Raw genomic sequence first — 25,924 nt, forward strand, 5'->3', positions numbered from 1 at the left:
GCCGGGATTCAAACCCAGGTCCTCAGCGAAGTAGTCCCAGTGCTAACCACTGTGCCACTCATTCTTATTCATTCTTGTACAAGAAATCCTTTTTGAGGGCAGCACGGTGGCACAGTGGTTAGCATTGCTGCCTCACAGCGCTAAGGTTCCAGGTTCAATCCCGGCCCTGGGTCACTGTCCGTTGGGAGTTTGCACATTCTCCCCGTGTTTGCATGGGTTTCGCCCCCACAACCCAAAGATGTGCAGTGTAGGTGGATTGGTCAAGCTAAATTGCCCCTTAATTGGAGAAGAAATGAATTGGGTACTCTAAATTTATTTTAAATTTGTTTTCTGTAATGGAGTTGCTGAAAATGCATCAGTGCATCTGACGACGAGGATAAAATTATCACGACACTGCCTCTGTCTCGGCACCTGTGTGTATCCTGTTTTAAAGGAAGTATGAAAATAAAGTACTCACCTGAATGCCTCTGTGGGCAAAAGGCCCATTTGAGATATTGGCAGACCCTGAGTAATGTAGAATCAGAAAAGATGGACAGTTACAAGATGCTTGGTGCATGAAAGAAACTGAAAGATACACGTCGAAAAAAAAGCAATACTGTAAAATTGGCCGGCAGAGTCAAAGGTTTGAAGGGGCAACGTGCAGAGTAAAGAAACAAATGGGAAGATGCTTCAGAAATCAGAAGCACAAATGGGTCTTGGGAGTCCTTGTTGATGATTCTCTGAAGGTTAACGTGCTAGAAGAGCGGTAGCTTCAAATATAAAGAGAAGGAATTTGGATAAAAGGCAAAGAACCATTGTCGTTAACAAAGTTCCAAAGCTTAAAAAAACACAGCTGGCACTAGGAAGCAGTGCTGCAGCTTTAAGAGTAAAAGAAGAAACAGCCCGAGACACTGTGTACCTGCATTGATACATTTGCTGCAAAATACACCTGCAAAGGGAAGCTGTATCCGAGCAACTACAGCCTGTGTGGGTGAGAATCACAGTGGCTAGCACTGCTGCCTCACAGCACCAGGGACCCGGGTTCAACTCCGGCCTCGGGTGACTGTGTGGAGTTTGCACTTCCTCCCAGTGTCTGCGTGGGTTTCCTCTGGGTGTTCTGGTTTCCTCCCACAGTCCAAAAATGTGCAGGGGTTAGGTGGATTGGCCGTGCTAAATTGGCCCTCATTGTCCAAAGGTTGGGTGGGGTTACAAGGATTGGGCCTAGGTAGGATGGTGATACGAAGGGTGGGTCAACATTTGATGGGCTCAATGGCGGCCCTATATACCAGGCACGATCTATCGGTTGCATCACTTGAACAAGGGTATGGCGCGGCCGGTGGATGTCGGGTGAAGTGTCCCACGGGCTTCCCGACAGCCAGTACGCCTTGCGCGATCTACCGGCTTCAGAGAGCTCACCCGGGATTATTCGGCCTCCTGGGATCTACCAGCCTCCCTGCGGAGGTTGCAGCTGGGCACCTTTCAGTACTAGTGCACACAATGATGGATCAGGTGGAGAGGCACCCGGGGTGTCTCCCGGGCCACCGGAGCCCCCTGGGTGGTCAGGGAGAATGCAACGTGGCTCCCCCGGGCCTTTCCCCTGGAATACGGCGCCTTTGGCACTGCCAAGGTGCCCAGATGGCATTGCAAAGCTCGCAGGAGCACTGCCAGGTTGCCAGGGCCAAAGGTCAGGGCCTGAGAGGGGCCCATGAAAGGAGTATGAAGGGTGTTGGGGGGATGCTGAGCAGGTAAGTAGGGGCCTTTGGGATTAAGGGGGGGGTGTCCTGTAAGGGGTGGAGGAGCCTGTAGAGAGTGGCCCTCAGGGACCCCATAGAGGGGTGTCCTCACTTGGAGGGGGTTGTTGGGTAATACCCATGTCTGTGGGGGTGACATTGCCTGTGGATGGAGGGTGTGAGGGACCCTCGAGCTCACTTAGAGATCGGGCCACCCTGCTGAAATGACGGCCTGATCTCTGAGGAGCCGGTCTGGCCAGTGGGTTAAGCCTCCCAGTGATGAAATTAATTCTAAGTGTGGGCTAAGCCGGTGATAAACTCCCCAGGGCCCAAGTAAGTGACTATGTGTGGTTAGATACTGGTGGGGAACTTGCCGATAGCGGCGGGAGAAACTCTCAACAAAATCCGCCACAATGACACTTAGAAACTTTTCCGTTAGATCTTAAAGTGGCAATTCACTGAAAGCGGCAAACACAGGGAGGAACAAACAGCCATGAACAGGAAAATTAGAGAATACTTCAAAGAAGAGGCAAAGAAATAAGTCAAAGAGGAGGCATTAGAAGACCTCAGAAAGAGGGCAATGAGTGAATTGCAGAATAGGAACAAGTCAACACTTCATCGAAGACAGACCTGACCAACAGTGAAGCCTGAAGTTTGGCTGAACTTAAGACAAGTAGAACTGAAGGTTCAATTTGTGAACTGTATATGTCCAGGAAGAACATGATGGATTCCCCTCAGAACAAATGCTGAAATTAAAGAATTTGAAAAAAAATAGAAACTGTTGAGCATAAAGAAGATTCAGCAAAAGAATTAAAGCTCCAGAGATGATATTAAAACACCAAGATAAAATGACTGGCTTTCAAACTTGGGAAAAACAGTTGCAAAAATTTACACAGTGATGTGAAGACGAAGGATAAATTAACGAGCCAACGGAGAATACGCTGAACTCCATGAAAGGCAACTAGAAAATAAGAACAAGTCCTGTGAAGAATTGAATCGGGAGAATAAGAACTTGAAGTAGGGAAGCTTGGCCCTCTCTTAGGCGAGAGACATGTTGGGACCTAGGTGCAGCCTGGGCCTGCTGAGCAATTCTTATTAATAAATCCTTCTTGTTCTCACTAATGGAGTCTCTGAAAGTGCATCATTACAGGGGGCTTTCCAACAAGGCAGGTCAGGTGAGACGGAAAATCCCAGCCATAATAGTGGTGACAAGATGTTTAGCAAATTTGATTATATCAGCAGTAGATGAAATTAGAACATAGAACAGTACAGCACAGAACAGGCCCTTCGGCCCTCAATGTTGTGCCGAGCAATGATCACCCTACTCAAACCCATGTATCTACCCTATACCCGTAACCCAACAACCCCCCCCCCCCCCCCCCCCCCAACCTTACTTTTTTTAGGACACTACGGGCAATTTAGCATGGCCAATCCACCTAACCCGCACATCTTTGGACTGTGGGAGGAAACCGGAGCACCCGGAGGAAACCCACGCATACACGGGGAGGACGTGCAGACTCCGCACAGACAGTGACCCAGCCGGGAACCGAACCTGGGATCCTGGAGCTGTGAAGCATTTATGCTAACCACCATGCTACCCTGCTGCCCCAAATTGAACAGTAATAAAGTCAAATCAATCCCAGGAAAGCCCAAGAAAACATTAATAGGTTTTTTTCAATATAGTGCACAGTATCACTATGCGTTGACTAGCTCAGAGGTAAGAGGCAGGTCTTTCAAATGACGCATGATGACGATAATTCTGAGGCAGAGGATGAAGATGATGAATTTGAACAAGTTATATTGGTTACAACAAGTTTTAATCCCACGATAATAGTAGCAGATCTTTAATTGTGCTTTGTACATGTAACGTGCAACAGTGCAAGATAAAATAGGACTGAGTCAGCACGGCTTCGTCAAGGGGAGGTCATGTCTGACAAATTTGTTAGAGTTCTTTGAGGTAGTAACAAGGAAGTTAGACGAAGTTAGAGGTTAGAGAACCGTCCAAAGGTGGACGTGATTTATTCAGATTTCCAGAAGGCCTTTGACAAGGTGCCGCATAGGAGACTGTTAAAAGAGAATATTAAAATCGGGGCTGGTTTAGCAGTGGCCAAAACATCTGTCTTGTAATGCAGAACAAGGCCAGCAGCGCGAGTTCAATTCCTGTACCGGCCTCCTAAAACAGGCGCCGGAATGTGGTGACTAGGGGCTTTTCACAGTAACTTCATTGAAGTCTACTTGTGACAATAAGCAATTATTATTATTAAATAATTTAAGACCCCATGGTGTTCAGGGTACGATACTGGCATGGATATAGGATTGGCTGACCTGCAGAAGGCAGAGAGTGGGGATAAAGGGGTCTTTTTCAGGATGGCAGCCAGTGACTAGTGGTGTGCCTCAGGGGTCTGTGCTGGGACCACAACTTTTCACAATATACATTAATGATCTGGAAGAAGGAACTGAAGGTACTGTTGCTAAGTTTGTAAATGATACAAAGATCTGTAGAGGGGCAGGTAGTACTGAGGAAGCAGGCGGGCTGCAAAGGAAAGGCTAGGAGAGTGGGCAATGAAGTGGCAGATGGAATACAATGTGGAAAAGAGTGAGGTTATGCACTTTGGAAGGAGAAATGGAGGCATAGACTATTTTCTAAATGGGAATATGCTGAGGAAATTCTTTCTTCTTCAGAAGCACAAAGGGTGACACAATCTGAGACTAAAGGGACGATCCTTTAGAACAGAGATGAGGAGGAATTTCTTCAGCCAGAGGGTAGTGAATCTGTGGAACTCTTTGCCGCAGAAGGCTGTGGAGGCCAAATCACTGAGTGTCTTTAAAACAGAGATAGATAGCTTTTTGATCAATAAGGAGATCAGGGGTTATGGGTAGAAGGCAAGAGAATGGGGATGAGAAAAGTATCAGCCATAATTGAATGGTGGAGCAGACTCGATGCGCCGAGTGGCCTAATTCTACTCCTATGTATTACGGTCTTATATGTCATGTTAATTGGTTACTGTTATCCTGATTCACTAAGTAATGAGGACAGGATGACAATACCTTGAGTTGACTAACAAGAGTTGTGATTCCATGTAAAATAGCTTGTGTTTTTCGTGATGTTACATACCTACCAACGATGAGCAATTGTTGAAAACTCCGATTTGACATGGTTCCTTATGAAAAGATTTGTGCAACTTGCGTGACTACAATTATGTGACTCAGCTTGACTTCCTATTGTAGTAGCTCTAACACTGTGTAATAAAACTCACAGCTTCTCATGAACTTGCTGGAAAGAGGGCAAGAAGATAGAAAGCAATTCAGAATTTTTTTTCAAAAGGTCAATTTTTAAATATGTGGGAGGTCGAATGGCTGTGTGACTGAAGAACTGCTGTTGAACTGTGAACATGTAAACAGCAATTAAAACTCTATGTATTACAAACAGCCAACAGGAATAACAGTAAACAGTCAATAAGGGCAATCTCTCCCCACCAACAATGAAATACATTTTGAGTTACAAAAATGATTATATTTTGGAATGCAAAGCATTAGTAATTGAGAATAATGAAATATTAAATAAGGCAGTCCTTCATGCATCTTGTGTGGCTACTGTTTAGCTACTGAAGCTGCCTTCTCAAACTGGTCCATAATTGGTCTGTGCCTTTAGCACCTCATCCATTCTTAATATGTAAGGTGAAACAGTGAATGTCAACAGGCTCTCTAACTGTGAAGGTTATCATAGCTGGGTAGTTTCAGTAAGAACCCAGCCTCAGTGTTTAGTCCTTAGTTCCTACCATTGTCTCGGCTGTGATCAGCCTGGAACACTTAAAAACCCAAGGAGTCTTTCTGGCCTGTATAGTACCTCTATCAATATCCTGGGGGTTAGCATTGATCAGGAACGAACTGCATCAGCTATATAAATACTGTGGCTACAACAACAGGGGCTGGGAATTCTGTAGAAAGTAACTCACCTCCTGACTCGCCAAAGCCTGCCCACCAACTACAAAGCACAAGTCAGGAGTGTGATGAAATACTCCCAACTTTCCTGCTTGAGTGCAGTTCCAACAACACACCATCCAGGACAGGGGTGGGCAAACTTTTCCGTGCAAGGGCCACATTCAGAAATTCACAATTTTAAAGGGCCGCATAGTATATTAAGTAAAATAATTACTTTACCCGGTTATGATTCTGGGCGCCTCATATAGAACATAGAACAGTACAGCACAGAACAGGCCCTTCGGCCCTCGACGTTGTGCTGAACAATGATCACCCTACTCAAGTCAACGTATCCACCCTATACCAGTAAGTAACCCAACAGCCCCCCCATTAACCTTAAAAAAAAAATTTTTTTTTAATTAAAAAAAAATAAAAAATTTTTTTTTTTTTTTAATGACTTGGTGGGCCGCATAAAGACCTTTGGCGGGCCGCATGCGGCCCGCGGGCCGTAGTTTGCCCACCCCTGATCCAGGACAAAGCGACCCACTTGATTAGCACCCTATCTACCACCTCCAACATCCACTCTTTCCACCACAGTAGCAGTCGTGTGTACCCTCTACAAGATGCACTGCTGCAATTCACCAAGTTTCCTTCGACAGCACCTTTCAAATCCATGACCTCTACCACCTAGAAGGACAGGGAGAGCTGGTACATGGGAACACCACCACCTGGAAGTTCCCTTCCAAGCTATTCACCATCCTGACTTGGAAATATTTTGCTGTTCGTTCACTGTCACTGGATCAAAGTCCTGGAGTTCCTCCTTAACAGCACTGTTGATGTACCTACACTACAGGGGCTGCAGTGGTTCAAGAAAGCAGCCCACCACCAATAGAAATGCTGGTCTTGCCAGCCACGCCAACATACCATGAAAAAATAAAACAAAACAAAAGATTCTGGTGAAATATTATGATGTGTCACAAAACTACACCCATGTGATACAAGCAGACAGTAGTGTCCTTCCATTATTGATCATCTTTGATCCAATGATGCATTAGTTTATGAGGAACTGTGAGTATTATTGCACAATATGAGAGGTACTGCAATAGGAAGTCAAGCTGAGACACACAACTGGAGCCATGCAAGATATTGTAAGAGTCCTTCCTGTTTATTTCCTTTGTTCCCATTTGTTTTATTTTATTACTTTGGTCCATGCATCAAAAAAGAGATGTGCCTTTAAGTAGGAAGCAGAAGCCTCAATTTTTAAAACAGCCTGCTTGCTAAAATACTCTGGCTTTTTGTTTGGGAGAAGGAGAAGCCGGACCCTTCGGCACCAAGTAGATGGGAGAAACTGGTTTTGGAGGTAATCAGTTTGATTGATTAATTGGCAACTAATGGGTTGGCCAGGGACAGAATTTTGCCTAACAACAGTCAGTGATTGGTTCCTGCTAGGTGATGTTTCTGAGAAAACCTTCCAGAATGACCACATCTCATAAGTAAAGGGAGTTGTTTTCTCTCTCTGTTGCCTGCTGTCTCTAGGAGGAAGCTGAAGATCTTTTTAAGTGTATCAAAACCAGCAGCTTGTAATAATAACAATCTTTATTATTGTCACAAGTAGGCTTACATTAACACTGCAATGAAGTTACTGTGAAAATACCCTGGTCGTCACACTCTGGCACCTGTTCGGGTACATTGAGGGAGAATTCAGAATGTTCAATTCAGGACTTGTGGGAGGAAACCAGAGCACCTGGAGGAAACCCACATAGACACGGGGAAAATATATTCTCTTTCCCTTTCCATCACCCGTTCCCCAAACGTTGTTTTTCTGTGTGTGTATGTAAAGAGTGGGGCGAGTTAGAAAGGGACGAGTAGTTGGGGAATGGGTAGTAGATAACCAGCTACATTTTCTATCTGTTCAATTAAATTTACTGGGCATGATTTAATGGAAATAAAACAGATTCCCATTTTGGGTGCATTTAGTAGGATGTTTCCCGGCGCTGCAACCCTGCTATTAAACCGGACTCTGCTTCGTTTTTGGGCCTTGACGAGGGACACCTCCCTGAGGCTGCACTTAGGCTCATTTCCTGCACTAAAGAGCTCAGCTCATTAGGGTGCCAGGCTGGCAGTGCCACAGTGCCCGCCTGGAGCGCCAGGGTACCACCCTGCCCAGAACCTGACTCTCTGGCAGTCCTCAATCGCCTGAGTGATTGAGGACAATCCCCCTCCCCCCCGCCCCCCAAGTGCTAGTACGGACTGGTCCACATTTATGGAAACGAGTGCTAAAAGGTGCCCACTCAGGGTCTCAGAGGCGAGACCTCTGGGGCCCACGCCTTGGGTAACTCTGATACAAACATATTTAAGTGCGATTAATTGCACACTCACTTAAATATGCAAATCTAAATCCCCCCCATTAACTGGTGCAAAAGGTAAAGTTGCATGGGATTCGGGGTGCTAGCTAAGAACTGGCTTGGCAACAGTAGGGCTAAGTAGTTGGCTTTTAAAGCAGACCCAGGCAGGCCAGCAGCGCGGGTTCATTTCCCGTAACAGCCTCCCCGAACAGGCGCCGGAATGTGGCGACTAGGGGCTTTTCACAGTAACTTCATTTGAAGCCTACTTGTGACAATAAGCGATTTTAATTTCATTTCATTGACTTCTTTGCAGTGGGGAAATCGATACTTCCAGTAATTATAGAGGCAGTATACTCCGCAATCGTCATCTCTGACTACGCTCCACCCAAGATAAAAGCAAATTACTGCGGAATCTGGAATCTGAAACCAAAAGAGAAAATGCTGGAAAATCTCAGCAGGTCTGGCAGCATCTGCAGAGCTAATGTTTCGAATTCAGATGACTCTTTGTCAAACTTTGACAAAAGGTCATCTGGACTCGAAACGTTGGCTCTTTTCTCTCCCTGCAGATGCTGCCAGACCTGCTGAGATTTTCCAGCATTTTCTCTTTTGGTTATGCTTCACACTATGTGGATGTGAGGTTAGAGACAAGCCGTGCCCAGCGCCCCACATGGAGGCTGGACACGGACCTCCTGGCCGTCAAGGCCTTCTGCCAGGAAACATCGCAGGATATAGGCGACTACGTAAGTAACAATCGGAATGGGGAGGTCTCATCTGCCATGTTCTGGGAGGCACTGAAGGCTGTAATCAGAGGGAAAATTATAGCCTACAAGGCAAGTAGAGACAGGGAAGGGAGGGCGGCCAGGCAACAGCTGAACAACTCCATTCTGGAGGGCGACAGAAAGTATTCCGAGGCCCCGACCGTAGAGCTGCTGGCGGAGAGGAAAAAGCTGCAAATGGACTTTAACCTGCTATTCACCAGACACGGGAGACCTTCTATGAACACGGGGATAAGGCTGGTTGCCTTCTGGCTCACCAGCTGAGAAAGTAGGCAGCCACAAGAAAAATAATGCAGGTAAAGGATGGCAGAGGTAGCCTGGTAGCAGAACAAAAAGAACTGAAAAATCCAGCTGAGGGGGAGGACAGACAGGGGGGAGCTGGAAACACCAATAACTCTGGGAGAAAGCATGGAGAGCATCAGCTCCATGCAGGCGGGGAAGGCACCGGGACCCGATGGGTCTATAAACAATACATAGCGGCCCTGGCCCCACATCTAAGGGATATGTTTGCAGACTCGCTGGCAAGGGGCATTTTGCCTACTACACTAGTGCAGAACACAATTTCATTGACATCCAAAAAAGACAAAGACCCAATGGAATGTGGATCATACAGACCCATCTCGCTGCTAAATGTGGACGCGAAAATACTTGTAAAGGTCTTGGCTAAAAGGCTGGAGAGCTGTGTACCAGAAGCTGTCGCGGAGCACCAAACGGGCTTTGTCAAGGGTTGGCCGCTCACTGCAAACATTTGGCAGCTGTTGAATGTAACAATGACCCTCCCGTCCCCCCCAGGGAGAGAACACCAGAGGTGATCATCTCCCTGGACGCAGAAAAGGCCTTCGACAGAGTCGAATGGAAATACCTCATCGAGGTACTGGAACGGTTCCGGCTTGGAGCAGGGTTCGCCGCCTGGGTGAGACTCCTGTACAACGCTCCCAAGGCGAGCGTTCGAACCAACACCACCAGCTCTGAATACGGGGAGAATGTGCAGACTCCGCAAAGACATTGACCCAAGCTGGGAATTGAACTTGGGACCCTAGCGCTGTGAAGTCATAGTGCTAACCAGTGTGCTACCGTGCTTCCCATCAGTGGTCAGTCTATAGAATAGACTCCCGAGGGAGATGGTGGAAGCACCTAATATTCATTCATTCAAATGCAAATTAAATTTCTTTCAGAAAAATAGCATTTTGGGATAGAGCACATGAGTACTTTGAGACTTGACACATGACAACATGATATAACATGCTTGGGTGGAAAAGGATGATTGTGGATCTATGGTTCTCAAACTTTGAACCACTCAAGTTGTCTTTGCATTGTTCCTGTCTGTTGTAGGCTCATTGACAGAGATTGATTTCTCCCATTACTCAATGACTCCACTACTGTTGTATCCAAGAGGCTATCAGGATGGTGCAAAGTGAACCAGATGGACCTTGGATTTCTTTTTAATCCACAGTAGGTACAAAGCAGGCAATGTTGAATTTTCAGCAATAACAACTTGCATTTATATATAACCTTTAACAGAGTAAAATATCCAAATGTGTTTCGCTGGAGAGTAATTGGGCAAAGATATTGGCACAGAAACAAAGAAGGCGTCATTTATAAAGATGAGCAATGGCCTGGTCCTTAAAGCGGGGTTGTGGGGAAGGTCAGTCTGAAAGGAAGGAATAGGCATGGCGAGGCAGAGAGGTTTCATGAGGGAATTCCAGGACACAAAAAACCATTACTCTGTGCCCATTTAGAATCACCATTCCTCCAGGGTTATCCTGGGATGTTCAAGGATTAAAAAATCACCCCCTTGGACATTGCTGAGGGCAACCAGGGAGATAAACTACTGGGGCATTAACAATAATATTCACGTTCTTTTAGCCTTTGTTGGTTGTAAAATACTGGGAATGGGGATGAAAGGTTGGTGTGATCGGGTTGAGGCAGAAGGCCACATGATGTAGGGCTATTTTTGAGAGTGGTTAGTGATCCTAACCTTTTAATGAAGAAGAATGTAACAGCACAAAGGCAAAACTGGCAATTTTCCCATGCATGTACGCTCAATGAAATGAGTAGTTCGACTACTGGTTGGAGAAATTTGCAGGTTGGACTATTTCCCTGCTTAGGATCGAAGTAGTTGGTACATTGTTTCCCCACATGCCACCAGGTTAAAGCTGTTTCCCCACACGCCACCAGGTTAAAGCTGTATCCCCACACGCCACCAGGTTAAAGCTGTTTCCCCACACGCCACCAGGTTAAAGCTGTATCCCCACACGCCACCAGGTTAAAGCTGTATCCCCACACGCCACCAGGTTAAAGCTGTTTCCCCACACGCCACCAGGTTAAAGCTGTATCCCCACACGCCACCAGGTTAAAGCTGTTTCCCCACACGCCACCAGGTTAAAGCTGTATCCCCACACGCCACCAGGTTAAAGCTGTATCCCCACACGCCACCAGGTTAAAGCTGTTTCCCCACACGCCACTAGGTTAAAGCTGTTTCCCCACACGCCACCAGGTTAAAGCTGTTTCCCCACACGCCACCAGGTTAAAGCTGTTTCCCCACACGCCACCAGGTTAAAGCTGTATCCCCACACGCCACCAGGTTAAAGCTGTTTCCCCACACGCCACCAGGTTAAAGCTGTTTCCCCACACGCCACCAGGTTAAAGCTGTATCCCCACACGCCACCAGGTTAAAGCTGTTTCCCCACACGCCACCACGTTAAAGCTGTTTCCCCACATGCTGTTATGTTTCTTAAAAGAATGCTAGAAGTCGTTCAGCAGTTGAAGGATGGTTTATTGTGCTCCACAATAAATTACTTCGTTAGCTTTTACTTACAGAATGGCACTTGTAAAGATACTGCTTTTCAATGCTCTGCAACTAGGCCTAACCACTTGCAGCCCTGAGCTCAACTTCCATCCTGTCCTGCTCCCCTGTCTCTCCAGCCAAAGTGAGCAAGGGCGGGCCTTCGGCGTCACTCTTACATGTCCCCGTGCTGCCCCCTGGTGGTACTTCCACTTCCCATCAGCCCCTTCTGTACACACTCAGGTGAGGATCACTACATCCCCCTTTTTCACTTTTTTTTTTAGTTGCAGAGCTGTAACTAAACACAAATTCAAACACAGTTAGGTTTATATACAAAGACAAGGCAGAGCAATGATATTGTCAGTCCATGTTCATAAGTTCAGACGGTTGGGTGCATGTCTGATCCGGGTAGACCTCCTGAGTGGGCATGGAGATCCAGAGTCTTTTACGTCCATTTGGACACCTGCTGCTGGAGTTCCAGGATGTTGCATGACAGCGTCCTGCAGATCTAGTGTTGGAAATACCTGTCGACGAGGTGTAACTTTTAGAAGGTCTCGGCGATTTCGTCGAAACAGTGTTCCATCGTCAGACTGCACAACGTAGGATCGTGGCGATATTTGGCGGAGAACTGTCACCATTTTGACCAGCCCCCAGCCGGGTGTCGCAACCTCACCGTATCGTTGATTGCCAACGGATGCAGTACTTTTGCCTGCTGGTCATAGTGCTGCTTTTGCACTTGACGTTGGTGACGCATCTTATCCAGGACAGGCGAGTGATCGGGATTGGTGAATTGTAGTGCCGGTAATGTTGTCCGCACATCTCTGTTGAAGAGCATTTGAGCCGGTGATAGTCCAGAGCTCAAACGTGATGAACGGTATGACAAGAGGGCCAAGTGTATGTCGGACTTTGAGTCCGCAGCCTTGCTGATTAGTTGTTTGATAATGTGGACACCTTTCTCCACCCTGCCATTCGATTGCGGAAAGTGTGGACTCGACGTCACATGCTTGAAGTTGTAGTGCTTGGCGAAGTCCATCCACTCCCAGCTGGCAAAGCAAGGACCATTGTCGGACATGACCGTCCGTGGGATGCCATGCCTGGAGAAGGTTTCTTTGCAGGCCTTGATGACTGATGCCGCTGTGAGATCCAGGAGTTTCAGTACTTCCGGAAAGTTGGAGTAGTAGTCGATGAGCAGAACATAGTTGCGGCCCATGGCGTGGTACAAGTCAATGCCAACTTTGTCCCACGGTGACGTGGCCATCTCATGCTGCTGCAGTGGCTCCTTGCATTGTGCCGGTCGATGTCTTTAACACGTGTCACAGGTGAGCACCATGTTCGTTATGTCCTCGTTTATCCCTGGCCAGTAAACGGATTGTCGTGCTCTCCTTTTGCACTTTTCGGCACCAAGGTGCCCCTCGTGAATCCTGCGGAGCATGTCCGCCCGGAGCGCAAGGGGGATGACGATTCTGTCATTCCGCAGTATGATGCCATGCACCATGGACAGTTCAGTCCTGACGTTTTGGAACTGTGGGCACCGCCAATTTGACCAGCCATGCTGAAGGTTGTGTATGACTTGAAGGAGGGTGGCGTCCTCCTGTGTTGCCTGACGAATTTGCTGCAGCCTCTCATCCGTTGCCGGGAGTGTCTCCTTGCACCACTGTGCATGAGCTTCCACATCATTGATGGAAGCCATGGCTCGTGATAATGTGTCAGCTATTACAAGGTCCTTGCCAGGGGTGTAGACCAGCGTGAAGTCGTACCTCCGCAACTTCATCATCATGCGTTGTAGGCGCGGTGCCATATCATTTAGGTCTTTGTCGATGATGTTTACCAGCGGCCTATGATCAGTTTCCACGAGAAACATGGGGAGACCGTACACATTGTGGTGGAATTTGGTCACGCCTGTGATCAGCCCTAGGCACTCCTTCTCTATCTGTGCGTGCCTGCACTCTGTGGCGGTCATCGCTCGTGAAGCGTAAGCCACTGGGACCCAGTCCGACTGGTCATTCTGTTGCAGTAGCACAGCACCAATTCCATGTTGACTGGCTTCGGTGGAGATCTTTGTAAGTTTTGCCGGGTCAAAAAATGCCAGCGTTGGAGCTGCCATCAATGGGTGTCTCAGATTATCCCATTCATCTTGGTGATGTTGGGTCCAGGCAAACTCCGTGTCCTTCCTTATCGCTTTCCTTAACGCCGTCGTCTGTGCTGCTAGGTTCGGTATGAATTTGCCAAGGAAGTTGATGAATCCCAGGAATCTTAGCACCGCTTTCTTGTCATGTGGTCTCTGCATGCTCTGAATTGCGGCGATCTTCTCAGCGTCCAGCTTCACTCCGTGCTCTGATATTGTGTCACCCAGGAAGGTCAGAGAGGACCGTGCAAAGGTGCACTTGGCCCGGTTGAGCTTCAGTCCAAAGTGGTGGATCCTTTGGAAGACTTGCTTCAACCTCGCAATGTGGTCTTCCTCTGTCGTTGACCATATTATGATGTCATCCACATAGACACGGACGCCTTCAATGCCTTCTATCATCTGCTCCATTATTCTGTGAAATATTTTGGATGCAGATATAATGCCAAAGGGCATCGGATTATAACAGTACTTTCCAAACGGCGTGTTGAAGGTGCACAGCAGGCGGCTGGACTCATCGAGCTGCATTTGCCAGAAGCCCTGTGAGGCATCAAGCTCGGTGAAGATGCGAGCTTGTGCCATTTCGCTCGTTATCTCCTCTCGCCTGGGGATAGGGTAGTGTTCCCTGTGAATGTTTTTGTTCACTGGACGGCTTCTTAACACACACCAGCGAGCTGACCCAGTCAGTCGGCTGTGTGACTCGTGAGATAATGCCTTGAGATTGGAGACGTTGAAGTTCAGCTTTTAGCTTGCCCCGCAATGGAGCCGGCACCCTCTGTGGGGCATGAACGACCGGTATGGCATCCTTTTTGAGCAGGATTTTGTATTTGTAGGGTAGTGTACCCATGCCAGAGAAGACGTCGGGGTACTCGCTGAGTAGCAGCTGTATGTCATCGGCAATGCGTGATGAGTCAGCCGCGTGCATGAAGATCCTTTGAATTAGCTGCAAATCCTTGCAGGCTTGAGCACCTAGCAGTGAGGATCTTTTGTCATCTACAATTTCAAATCGTAGTCCTGTTGTGACTGTCTTGTTGGCAACTTGTAGGTGGCAGGATCCCTTTGAGGTGATCTGGTTTCCGTTGTAGTCAGTGAGCTTGCATGCTGCAGGTAACATCTCGTGCGTCCCTGGGACAGATGCGAGATCTTTGCTCGTCATCAAGTTTGCGGACGCTCCCGTGTCCAGCTTGAACGTGATGGGGAAGTCATTGACTTGCACCGTAGCACTCCATTCGCTTGTGGAGTCGATGGCATGCACGTGTCGAGGCTTTGTTGTCAGCTCCTGTGGTTCCGCTGTGGCGTTTATGATTCCAATGCCGTACGTGTTCTCCCAGGAGTGGAATTCTTCGTGGTCGGAGAAATTGTCTCCGGGTGGCGGAGTGTCCATTACATCAACTGTGCATACTTTAAAGTCTCCATGCCTTTGCATTGTGGAGTAATATTTGGATGTGGACTGACATTAGGAGGCAAAATGGTTCATTTTGGAGCATTTTCTGCACCTTTTTCCTTGTGCAGGACATTGCCCTTTTAAATGGGCGGAGCCACAGTGATGACACGTCATGACGTCATGCGTATGTTGCGTTCGCGCATGCGCAGTGCGACTTTCAGTCCGGGGCCGATATTGCGAGAAGTGCGCATGCGCGTACCGAGTACTTCCGGGGTCGCGTCTTTCGGGATGGCGCGCATGCGCAGACGGGCCGGCGACCGGAAGAGAGGGCCCGTGAGGAGAGGTCACCATTTTCACATCTGCCTCGTGGTGAGTTTTTTCCAAGGTCTGTGTGTCAAACAGCTCCAGTAACTGCTGCTTTTTCTGCTCCTGTAGTAAGCATTTATCTATGGTGGTTTTCAGTGTTAAGTCATTTTGCAGCATTAATGATTCTTTTAGATTTCCGTCGGCAAGACCATAGATTAATTGATCTCTGATGATTGAGTCTGTTAAAGCAGCGTAGTTGAAACCTTGTGCTAGCAAGCGCAGATCTGTTACAAAGTGGGAGATAGTCGCCCCGTTTTTTTGGAATCTGTTACGCAGGTTGAATCTTTCAACGATTTCATTGGATTGTGATTTACAGTGGTCATCAAATTTTGCCACTATCACTCAATACTTGGTTTTATCTTCAGTATCAGCATACGTAAAAGAGTTATAGATGTCTATCGCCTGCTGGCCTGCCGTTGAGAGTAAAAGTCCAATTTTTCTGTCACCGGTGGCTGCATTTAAGTCCAGAGCTGACATGAATAGCTGAAACTGCTGTTTAAACATTTTCCAGTTGCTATTTAAATTACCTGTAGTTCTCATCATCCCTGGATGTAGCGTGTGATCCATTGCTTCAGAAGGTCGTCTGGAGTCGAGAGGCTGCGAAGTCTTCCACAGTCGGGCGGCCGGCCTGTTGCTTTTGCTGGTTGCGTTGGTTCTTTCTGTTCAAAGAAGCCACTCCTGTACCATGTTATGTTTCTTAAAAGAATGCTAGAAGTCGTTCAGCAGTTGAAGGATGGTTTATTGTGCTCCACAATAAATTACTTCGTTAGTTTTTACTTACAGAATGGCACTTGTAAAGATACTGCTTTTCTATGCTCTGCAACTAGGCCTAACCGCTTGCAGCCCTGAGCTCAACTTCAGTCCTGTCCTGTTCCCCTGTCTCTCCAGCCAAAGTGAGCGAGGGCGGGCCTTCGGCGTCACTCTTATATGTCCCCGTGCTGCCCCCCGGTGGTACTTCCATTTCCCATCAGCCCCTTCTGTACACACTCAGGCGAGTATCACCACACATGCCACCAGGTTAAAGCTGTTTCCCCACACGCCACCAGGTTAAAGCTGTTTCCCCACACGCCACCACGTTAAAGCTGTTTCCCCACACGCCACCAGGTTAAAGCTGTTTCCCCACACGCCACCAGGTTAAAGCTGTTTCCCCACACGCCACCAGGTTAAAGCTGTTTCCCCACACGCCACCAGGTTAAAGCTGTATCCCCACACGCCACCAGGTTAAAGCTGTATCCCCACACGCCACCAGGTTAAAGCTGTTTCCCCACACGCCACCAGGTTAAAGCTGTATCCCCACACGCCACCAGGTTAAAGCTGTATCCCCACACGCCACCAGGTTAAAGCTGTTTCCCCACACGCCACCAGGTTAAAGCTGTATCCCCACACGCCACCAGGTTAAAGCTGTATCCCCACACGCCACCAGGTTAAAGCTGTATCCCCACACGCCACCAGGTTAAAGCTGTATCCCCACACGCCACCAGGCTAAAGCTGTATCCCCACACGCCACCAGGTTAAAGCTGTTTCCCCACACGCCACCAGGTTAAAGCTGTTTCCCCACACGCCACCAGGTTAAAGCAACCATTAAGTGCTGAGTGTATTGATTGGATGCTAACTGAAGCCTGCTCTGATGGAGATTTCTAGCTTGGACTCATTCATCACCCACTGAATCTCGGCTTTGTTCCCTGTTTTTTTCAAATTTTGTTATTGTTGAACGCAGACAGCTGGACTTTCCCGTGGGAAATCTGCCTGCAATTCCACACAGTTTATCGGCATCGTCTAGTTTGTACTGGATGAGGCAGACACCTTTCAATCCAATTTTTCATTCACCAGGGATGTCTGTAGTTAATGGCTTGGGTAATCTGTTTAGCAGAGTCGGGAAGCATACAAAACAAGATTCTTGGAAGGGTAAAGAGCACGCAATGACCATCTCAGGCCCCGTAATTTTCCAGTTATAATTTATAAATGGCCACAGTGCGTCTCTCCCTCATTGCTGATCTTTCATTTGATGATGCCTCCCAGACGATATTCATTCTGAGGTAACTGGCAAGCAACTTTCCTGCAATGTTATAAAGTTTCAATAGATAAACAATTATTTTCTGGAATAAAAACTGAGAATATTTTTGGCCGCCCAAGAAGTTAACTGTGTTTCCCTCTCCACAGATGTTGCCTGACCTACTGGATATTTTCTGGTTTTATCTCAGATTTCCAGTATCTGCAGTATTTTGCTTTTGTCGTTCATATTTTCGGGACACCTCCTTTTGTTAATTTTGCATGCCGGAACTGTGCCACCGCTCGGAAGGTCATTTCCTTCCCCTGCTCTCCCCCACCAGAGAAGTGATCCAAGCTGATAGAAAGATGTTTCACATCATTAATTACCTGCTTTGCCATAGGAAGACTCGTCAGACCGCTAAAGTTGCTGGCATCCGTGAAGACCATAGTCTGTGGGAAGAGGCTGGTGTGGTACTGCGGCAATTCTGGCTTGTGGCTGTATACAGCTGCATTTAAGAACAAAAAGAATCATAGAGACATAGTAAAATGGGAGTCGGAGTAGGCCATTTGTCCCTCTGAGTCTGCTCTCCCATTCAATATGATCATGGCTATTCCTCTATCTCAATGCCACATTCCCACGCGCTCCACCATACCGCTTGACACCTTTAGAAATCCATCTATTTCCTTCTTCAATATATTCAGCCTTCTGAGGCAGAGAATTCTACAGATTCACCATCCTCTGAATGAAGAAATCGCACCTTATCTGAGTCCTAAATGGCCTACCCTGATCTTGAGACTCTGACTCCTTGTTCCAGACCTCCCCAGTCAGAGGAACCAACATCCCTGCATCCTGCCTGTTCATCCCTGCCAGATTTTTATACGTTTCAAGGAGATCCCCTCTCATTCTTGTAAACTCCTGCCAATATTAATATGTGTCAGCATATTAAGGGCAGCACGGTAGCATAGTGGTTAGCACAATGGCTTCAGAGCGTCGGAGTCCCAGGTTCGATTCCCGGCTTGGGTCACTGTCTGTGCGGAGTCTGCACGTTCTCCCCGTGTCTGCGTGGGTTTCCTCCGGGTGCTCCGGTTTCCTCCCACAGTCCAAAGATGTGCAGATTAGGTGGATTGGCTATGCTAAAATGCCCTTAGTGTCCAAAAAATGTAAACTGGGGTTACAGGGATAGGGTGGAAGTGTGGGGATAGGGTGGAGGTGTGGGCTTAGGTAGGGTGCTCTTTCCAAGGGCCGATGCAGACTCGATGGGATGAATGGCCTCCTTCTGCACTGTAAATTCTGTGTTATCTGTGTCACCCACTACATTCGTGCTACACAGCACTTTCTTGTGGGTTACTCTTTATTATTTCTCGTTCTCGAGTTTTTAAGGTTTACCTCTGGGGCACTGCTATAAGCAATCTAGGAGAGAAATCACTGAGACATTTGAGAGAATGATGTGTTTTTAAAATGAAAATCCTTGAACACTTTCGTTTATTTGATGTAAAAATATTTTAAATGGGGGAGAAAGGCTGTTTGATTGGTCAGCGTCATTGGAGGTGGGAGAGCAGGCGATGGAATATTCAGGTAAATGTCTAATAAATGTTGCGAACTCTAGTTGTGCATCTTCAAAACTCAGTGAGTGCGTCGGTTCCCCTGCCAATTTTCTGTTACTGCTGTGTAAGGGGAAGAAACAGAGATGGACCCGGAAGAACAGTGCAGCCCAAAGATGGTAAGAAGACTCGAATTGGTGCCTTCTTCAGACCAGGGCCTGAAGAAAATATTTGCTGAGCCTGATTTGGAGGGAGAGGAGGCTTCTATCAAGTCCTCTCGCTTCACTTGGGCAATTTTAATCTTTATCACCTCTTGTCGGGTCCGGGGAAGAGGGTAATACACCCTTGACCAAGGCCGTGCACTACCCACCGCCATCTGCATGCTGTGGGCAGGCAATCAAAGAGTTTGCAGCTTCAAACCCAGAGAGGGGGGGAGGGGAATGGAGAGCTGGAGCAGGGTGGCAGGACACAGAAATGGACAGGAGGGAACACGAGTGTGGAGAGGCAGCAGGATTTGGGGCAAACTGAGGACAGGGGAGTGAAAAGGCAGGTTGGGAGGAAGCAATCATAGTAGAGGGAGTGAGGCGAGGGAACAGAGAGGGAGGGTTAGAACAGGAGTGGGGGAGCAGAAGTTAAGGGAAGGGAATTTGGGGTGGTGGCCGAGCCTTCTCCTTGGAATTTGCATAATTTCAAAGGAGAATTCCCCCCGACTGTAACATTAGCAGATGTGCTAGTCTGAAAGGGATGTCAGCAGAACTTTATCGAAACGGAGCTTTGCGCACCCTGCTCCCGAGATCTATCCAGCTCAGTACGCCACGTCAGATCTAACGCGATCTCGCGAGATGTCGTGATGTGAAGCCCCGATCACTTTTTGGTAAATCTGCATATTATAGCAAGACAGCTGTCTCACTCTAATTGCAGATTCCTGAGGTAACAAAGGCGATGGGATCTATCCCTTTCCCCTTGGAGACCTCGGGCGTGCAACATTCACTTCTGGTCTCCACAAACAGGGACCAGACCAAGGGCTCTCGTGTGGTCACCCTAGGGGACCGAAGGCCCCCAGGTGCATGCCCTCTGGGCAGGGTGACACTCTGGCACTGCTGGTGCCATTTGGGCACCCTGGCAGTGCCACCTGGGTGCCAGCCCAGAACTGCTAAGGCACAGCATTAAAACCACTTTGAGAATCCTTACAGTTATCACCTTGGTAATTGTAAAATGCCGCCAAGGTGCCAGCTGGCATTTTGATGTGGCGGGGATGGAGGACCCACTTACAGTAGGTTGGCGTGGGTGGGGTGGGGTTCGTGGGTCGGTTCGGAAGCTCGAGAGATCGGGACACCATTTAAAAATGGCATCTCGATCTCTCACTTCACTGAAGAGTTCTGGCGAGCCGAGTTCCTCAGTGTAGAAAATGGGGCTGAGTGCGGCCGCAGGCGCGCGTTCCCCGGATGGGCATTAGATAGCTGGGTGTTTCTCGGCGCTGCGGGTGCTGGGAAACAGGCGGCTAAATGCGCTCGCTATGGGACTCTGTTCCCATTTGGTTAGATCAGGCCCGTAGCCTGTAATGCGTTAGGCCGAATAAAAAGCAGCATCAAAGGTACATCTTGAAGGTGACGCTATTGTTTTATGTACAACTATTCAATATTTGTAACAAGCAAAGGAGAATTGCCAGTAAATTATTATTTCAATGCAGAATTATTAATCTCTGAGGTGTATTCAGAATGTCAATCTGTCCCCGGGTTCTGAATTCACAGCATTAAAACCACTTTGAGAATCTACCGGGGGGCCTTACAGTTATCACCTTGGTAATTGTAAAATTGCTTTTCCACAATTTCTCATCACTATTGGAGACTACAGAAGAAAAGATTGGTGTCAGCACAGCAAAGAAATGGATGCAGCCAAAAATATTCCCTGCCCTACTACAATATATCAAATGGCACCGTCTTCGGGAGAACTCTGGGGAAGGATACTGATCTGAGGGAGCCATTTATATCGCAGTGACATCCAGTGCAACAACTGAGGTGATGATCTATCTGGTGGCTCATGGTATCTCCTTCAGCTTATGATGGGCTACTGTCTCAGAACACACACAGGGGCTGAAATTGGGCGCACAATGGGCAGGATTCTCCGACCCCCCGCCGGGTGGGAGAATCGCTGGGGGTCGGTGTGAATCCTGCCCCTGCCGTCCTGCTAATTCTCCTGCCCCCCCAAAAATTGCCCTGGCGTGAGTCGCGCTGCCCGCCTCGAAAACGGCAGGTTCCGGCACGACTCAATGGGCCCCGGGGCTGACCGAATTCTCCGGCCCGCGATGGGCCAAAGTCCCGCCCGTTCTTTGCTGGTCCCGCCGGCGTAAATTACAGTAGGTCCCTTACCGGCAGGACCTGGTGGCACGGGCGGGCTCCGGGATTCGTGGGGGGTCGCGGGAAGATCTGGCCCCGGGAGGTGCCCCCATGGTGGCCTGGCCCGTGGTCGACGCCCACCAATCCGCGGGTGGGCCTGTGCCGTGGGGGCACACTATTGTTCCGCACCGGAGGCTGTGGTCCTCCGGCATTCCTGGTGCGGAAGCGAATCCCTCTGCGCGTGTGCGGAGAAGACGCCTGCACGCGCTGACGCTCCCGCGCAGGCGGCGACTCACACCGGCCGGCGGAGGCCTTTCAGCGCCGGTTGGCGTGGCACCAAGCCCCTGTCCTGCCGGCCTGCGGGGAGCCAACCACACCGGGGCGGGCTTAGCCCCTGAAGGTGCGGAGGATTCCACACCTTTGGGGCGGCCTGATGCCGGAGTGGTTCACACCACTCCGTCCCGCCGGGACCCCGCCCCTCCGGGTAGGGGAGAATCCCGCTCAATATGTGCCCACGTAAATTTCCTCTGTCTTCTATTTTGGCAGAGATGTTATTTAGAATGGTAGGTCAGCATCATTGTAAAAGCAATTTTGCATGAACTTATCTGTTACTAATACTGTGCAAGAAGCAACGATTGATTTTTGCATGCTTGCCTTCATTGGACGGGCTACCGAGTATAAAAGCTGGAAAATTATGTTACAATTATATAGAATGTTGGTTCGGCCACATTTGGAATACTGTGTCCAATTCTGGTCACCGCACTGCCAGAAGGACATGAAGGATTTGGAGAGAGTACAGAAAAGGTTTACCAGGGGGTTGCCTGAAATGGAGGGTATTAGCTATGAGGAGAGATTGAATAAACTGGGATTGTTCTCCTTAGAGAGACGGAGGCTGAGGGGCGACTTGCTAGAAGTTTATAAAATTATTAGGGGTATAGTTGGGTGAACATTTGGTGGCTTTTTCCCAGGGCAGAAATGGCAATTACAAGGGGGCACAAGTTCAAGGTGAGGGGGAAAAGGTTCAGTGAAGATGTGCGGGGGATGTTTTTTACACAGAGGGTGGTGGAGGCCTGGGATGCACAGCCAAGTGAGGTGGTTGAGGCAGATACGTCAGCGACCTTGAAGACTTATCTGGATAGGCACTTGAACAGACGGGGTATAGAAGCATACAGGTGGTTGGTCCAGATAGGACACGATATCGGTGCAGGCTTGGAGGGCCGAAGGGCCTGTTCCTGTGCTGTACTGTTCTTTGTTCTTGGGATGTGGGCAACACCGCGCAACCCTGGCTGGCTGCTCTGAGGGCTCTGAGAATGAACCATTACAGTCACACGCAGGCCAGGCAGAGTGGAAAGTGACAGGCTTTACTTTCTTGCGCAAGATTTATCATGTTTTTAAATCCATTTCATAACCTATCCTCGGAGGGGAGGATTTAAACTGACAAGTGCTGAGCTGCTGGTCCAGCACCATAACCAATAGGCTGCTGATCCCATTGTAACTGCACTAATTTGCAATTAATAATAATAATCTTTATTAGTGTCACAAGTAGGCTTACATTAACAATGCAATGAAGTTGCTGTGAAAATATATGAGCTTGAAATAACCTGGAGTGGGTTATTTGGCCCCTCCCACCTGCTCTGCCATTCAACAGGATCATGGTGGTCTTTAAAAAAAATAAATTTAGAGTACCCAATTATTTTTTTCTAATTAAGGGGCAATTTAGTGTGGCCAATCCACCTAACCTGCACATCTTTGGGTTGTAGGGGTGAAACCCAAGCAGACACGGGGAAAATGTGCAATGATTGATCCTCTACAGACGGATATAGATAGGCTGGGAGATTGGGCCAAAATTTGGCAGATGGAGTTTAATGTGGATAAGTGTGAGGTTATCCATTTTGACTGAAATAATAGAAAGGCAAATTATTATCTCAATGGAAAGCAGATTCAAGATGCATCTGGGCAGAGGGATCCAGATGTCTTTGTTCATGAATCGCAGAAAGTAGGTATGCAGGTACAGCATGTAATTAAAAATGCAAATAGAATGTTAATGTTTATTGCAAAAGGACTGGAGTATAAAGGTAGAGAAGTGTTGTTGCAATTGTATTGGGTGTTGGTGAGACCACACCTGAAGTATTATGTCCAGTTTTGGTCTCCTCATTTGAGGAAGGATGTGGTGGCGTTGGAGGCAGTTCAGGGGAGTTCACCAGATTGATTCCAGGCATGAAAGGGTTGACGTATGAGGAGAGGTTAAACAGTTTGGGCGTATACTTACTGGGAGTTTAGAAGGATGAGAGGGGATCTGATCAAGGTATATAAAATACTAAAAGGGATTGATAAAGTAAACGTAGACCAAATATTCCCCCTTGTATGGCAATCTAAAACAAGAGGTCACAGATAGAGGTTGATAGAACTGAGATGAGGAGGAACTACTTCTCGCAGAGGGTGGTGAATTTGTGGAACTCGCTGCCCCATAGTGCGGTGGAATCTGAGTCATTAAATGGTTTTCAAGAAGAAGATAGATAGATTTCAGATTTTTTGAAATGGGTTAAAGGGATATCGGGAACAGGTGGGGAGGTGGATTTGAGACGATGAAGAAATCAGCCACGACATGATTGAATGGCGGAGCAGGTTCAAAGGGCTGAATGGCCGACTTCTGCTTTTAATTCCTATGTTCCTATCTCAACTTCAACTTTGCTCACTGTCCCTTAATTCCCTTTGTATCCAAAAATCTATCGACCGCTGGGTTGAATATATTCAACAAAACTGGCATCTACCTGACATTGTGGGATACTTCCCAGATATGTCCCGCACACAAGAAACAAGACAAATCCAACCCAGCCAATTACCACCCCATTAGTCTATTCTTCATCATCATAAATTGATGGAAGGGGTCATCAAGAGTGCTATCAAATGGCACTTGCTTAGCAATAACCTGCTCACTAATGCCTAGTTTAATTCCACCAGGGTCACTCAGCTCCTAACCTCATTTCAGCTTTGGTTCAAACATGGACAAAAGAGTTTAACTCCAGAGGTGAGGTGTGAGTGACTGCATTTGATATCAAAATGGCATTTGATCGAATATGGTATCAGGGAACCCGAGCAAAACAAGAGTCAATGGGAATCATGGGGAAAACTCTCCACTGGTTCGAGTCATACTGGCACAAAGAAAGATAGTTATGGTTATTGGAGGTCAATCATATCAGTTGCAAAACATAATTGCAGGAGCTCCTTAGGGTAGTGCCTCGGCCCAACCATCGTCAGCTCCTTTATAAAGTCAGGAGGGGGAATGTTTGCTGGTGATTGCGCATTCACAACTCCTCAGATACTGAAATAATGCAGGTTCAAATGCAACAAGGCATGGACAATATCAGGGTTTGGGCTGATTCGCACCACACAAGTGTCAGACCAAGCCAAGTACTCAAAAACCCCAGCTTTGATGGCCACGCTTAGAGTGTGGAACCAACTCAGACATTTCTACAGACTGGTAGCAATGTCCGCCATGGCCCCCATCTGCAAGAACCATAAATTTACCCCATGACGTTAGATGCCACCTTTAAAAGTGGAGCCAGGACGAGGGGACACTGACAGTAGGGGACCTATACATAGACGGCAGGATAATGACCCTGGGAGAACTGACAGGCAAGCTACAACTCCCAAAAGGGAACGCGTTGCGATATATGCAACTAAGGAACTTCCTCCGCAAGCAGACAGCAACATTCCCGCAGCTACCAGGGCACTCCCTGCTGGACAGGTTTCTAACCACAGGTGAATTAGGGGACGGTAACTGCATAGAACATAGAACATAGAACAGTACAGCACAGAACAGGCCCTTCGGCCCTCGATGTTGTGCCGAGCAATGATCACCCTACTCAACCCCACGTATCCACCCTATACCCGTAACCCAACAACCCCCCCCTTAACCTTACTTTTAAGGACACTACGGGCAATTTAGCATGGCCAATCCACCTAACCCGCACATCTTTGGACTGTGGGAGGAAACCGGAGCACCCAGAGGAAACCCACGCACACACGGGGAGGACGTGCAGACTCCGCACAGACAGTGACCCAGCCGGGAACCGAACCTGGAACCCTGGAGCTGTGAAGCATTTATGCTAACCACCATGCTACCGTGCTGCCCCTGGCATGTATAGATGACTACTGTAGCACATATGGTCACCATTGGATGAGACAAAGGGAAAATAGGAGGAGGAGCAGGTCATGGAGATAGGGGGAGGACACTGGACCGAAGCACTGCATAGAGCGAATTTCACCTCCTCATGCACAGGGCTGAGCCTAATGCAGTTAAAGGTAGTGCACAGAATGCACTTGACCAGAAGAGGCATGAGCAGGTTCTTTCTGGAGTGCCAGTGAGGCCCAGTCTAGCTTGTTGGGTACTGGACTGCCTTTCAAGGCCATGTCCAAGGCTGTGGGTGTGAGGGTGGAGCCATGCCCACAAGTGGCGGTCTTTGGGGTATCGGACTAGCCAAAGCTCTTTATGGGGAGAGGGGCAGACATCCAACACATTCTGAAATTCTTTTAAATAGCACCTGGATCAGCACCTTAAGAGCTGTAAGCTACAGGCTATGGGCCCGGTGCAGGAAGGTGGGATTAGAAAGGGCACCGGGGTGTCCGTGGGCTGGCTTGGCCTTTTT

General features: G+C 48.1%; 1 protein-coding gene across 3 annotated transcripts in view; it reads right to left on the reverse strand.

Moving 5' to 3' along the window:
• Positions 1-25,924, reverse strand: part of hnf1a (HNF1 homeobox a) — a 272,346-nt gene that overhangs the window by 39,675 nt on the left and 206,747 nt on the right. For all 3 annotated transcript variants that reach the window (XM_038791553.1, XM_038791567.1, XM_038791560.1), the window contains exon 8: positions 17,785-17,903. In XM_038791553.1, coding sequence (XP_038647481.1) covers positions 17,785-17,903 — 119 coding nt within the window. The remainder of the gene's footprint in view (positions 1-17,784; positions 17,904-25,924) is intronic.

This window comes from Scyliorhinus canicula, chromosome 1, assembly GCF_902713615.1.
Source record: "Scyliorhinus canicula chromosome 1, sScyCan1.1, whole genome shotgun sequence".
Taxonomy (NCBI): domain Eukaryota; kingdom Metazoa; phylum Chordata; class Chondrichthyes; order Carcharhiniformes; family Scyliorhinidae; genus Scyliorhinus; species Scyliorhinus canicula.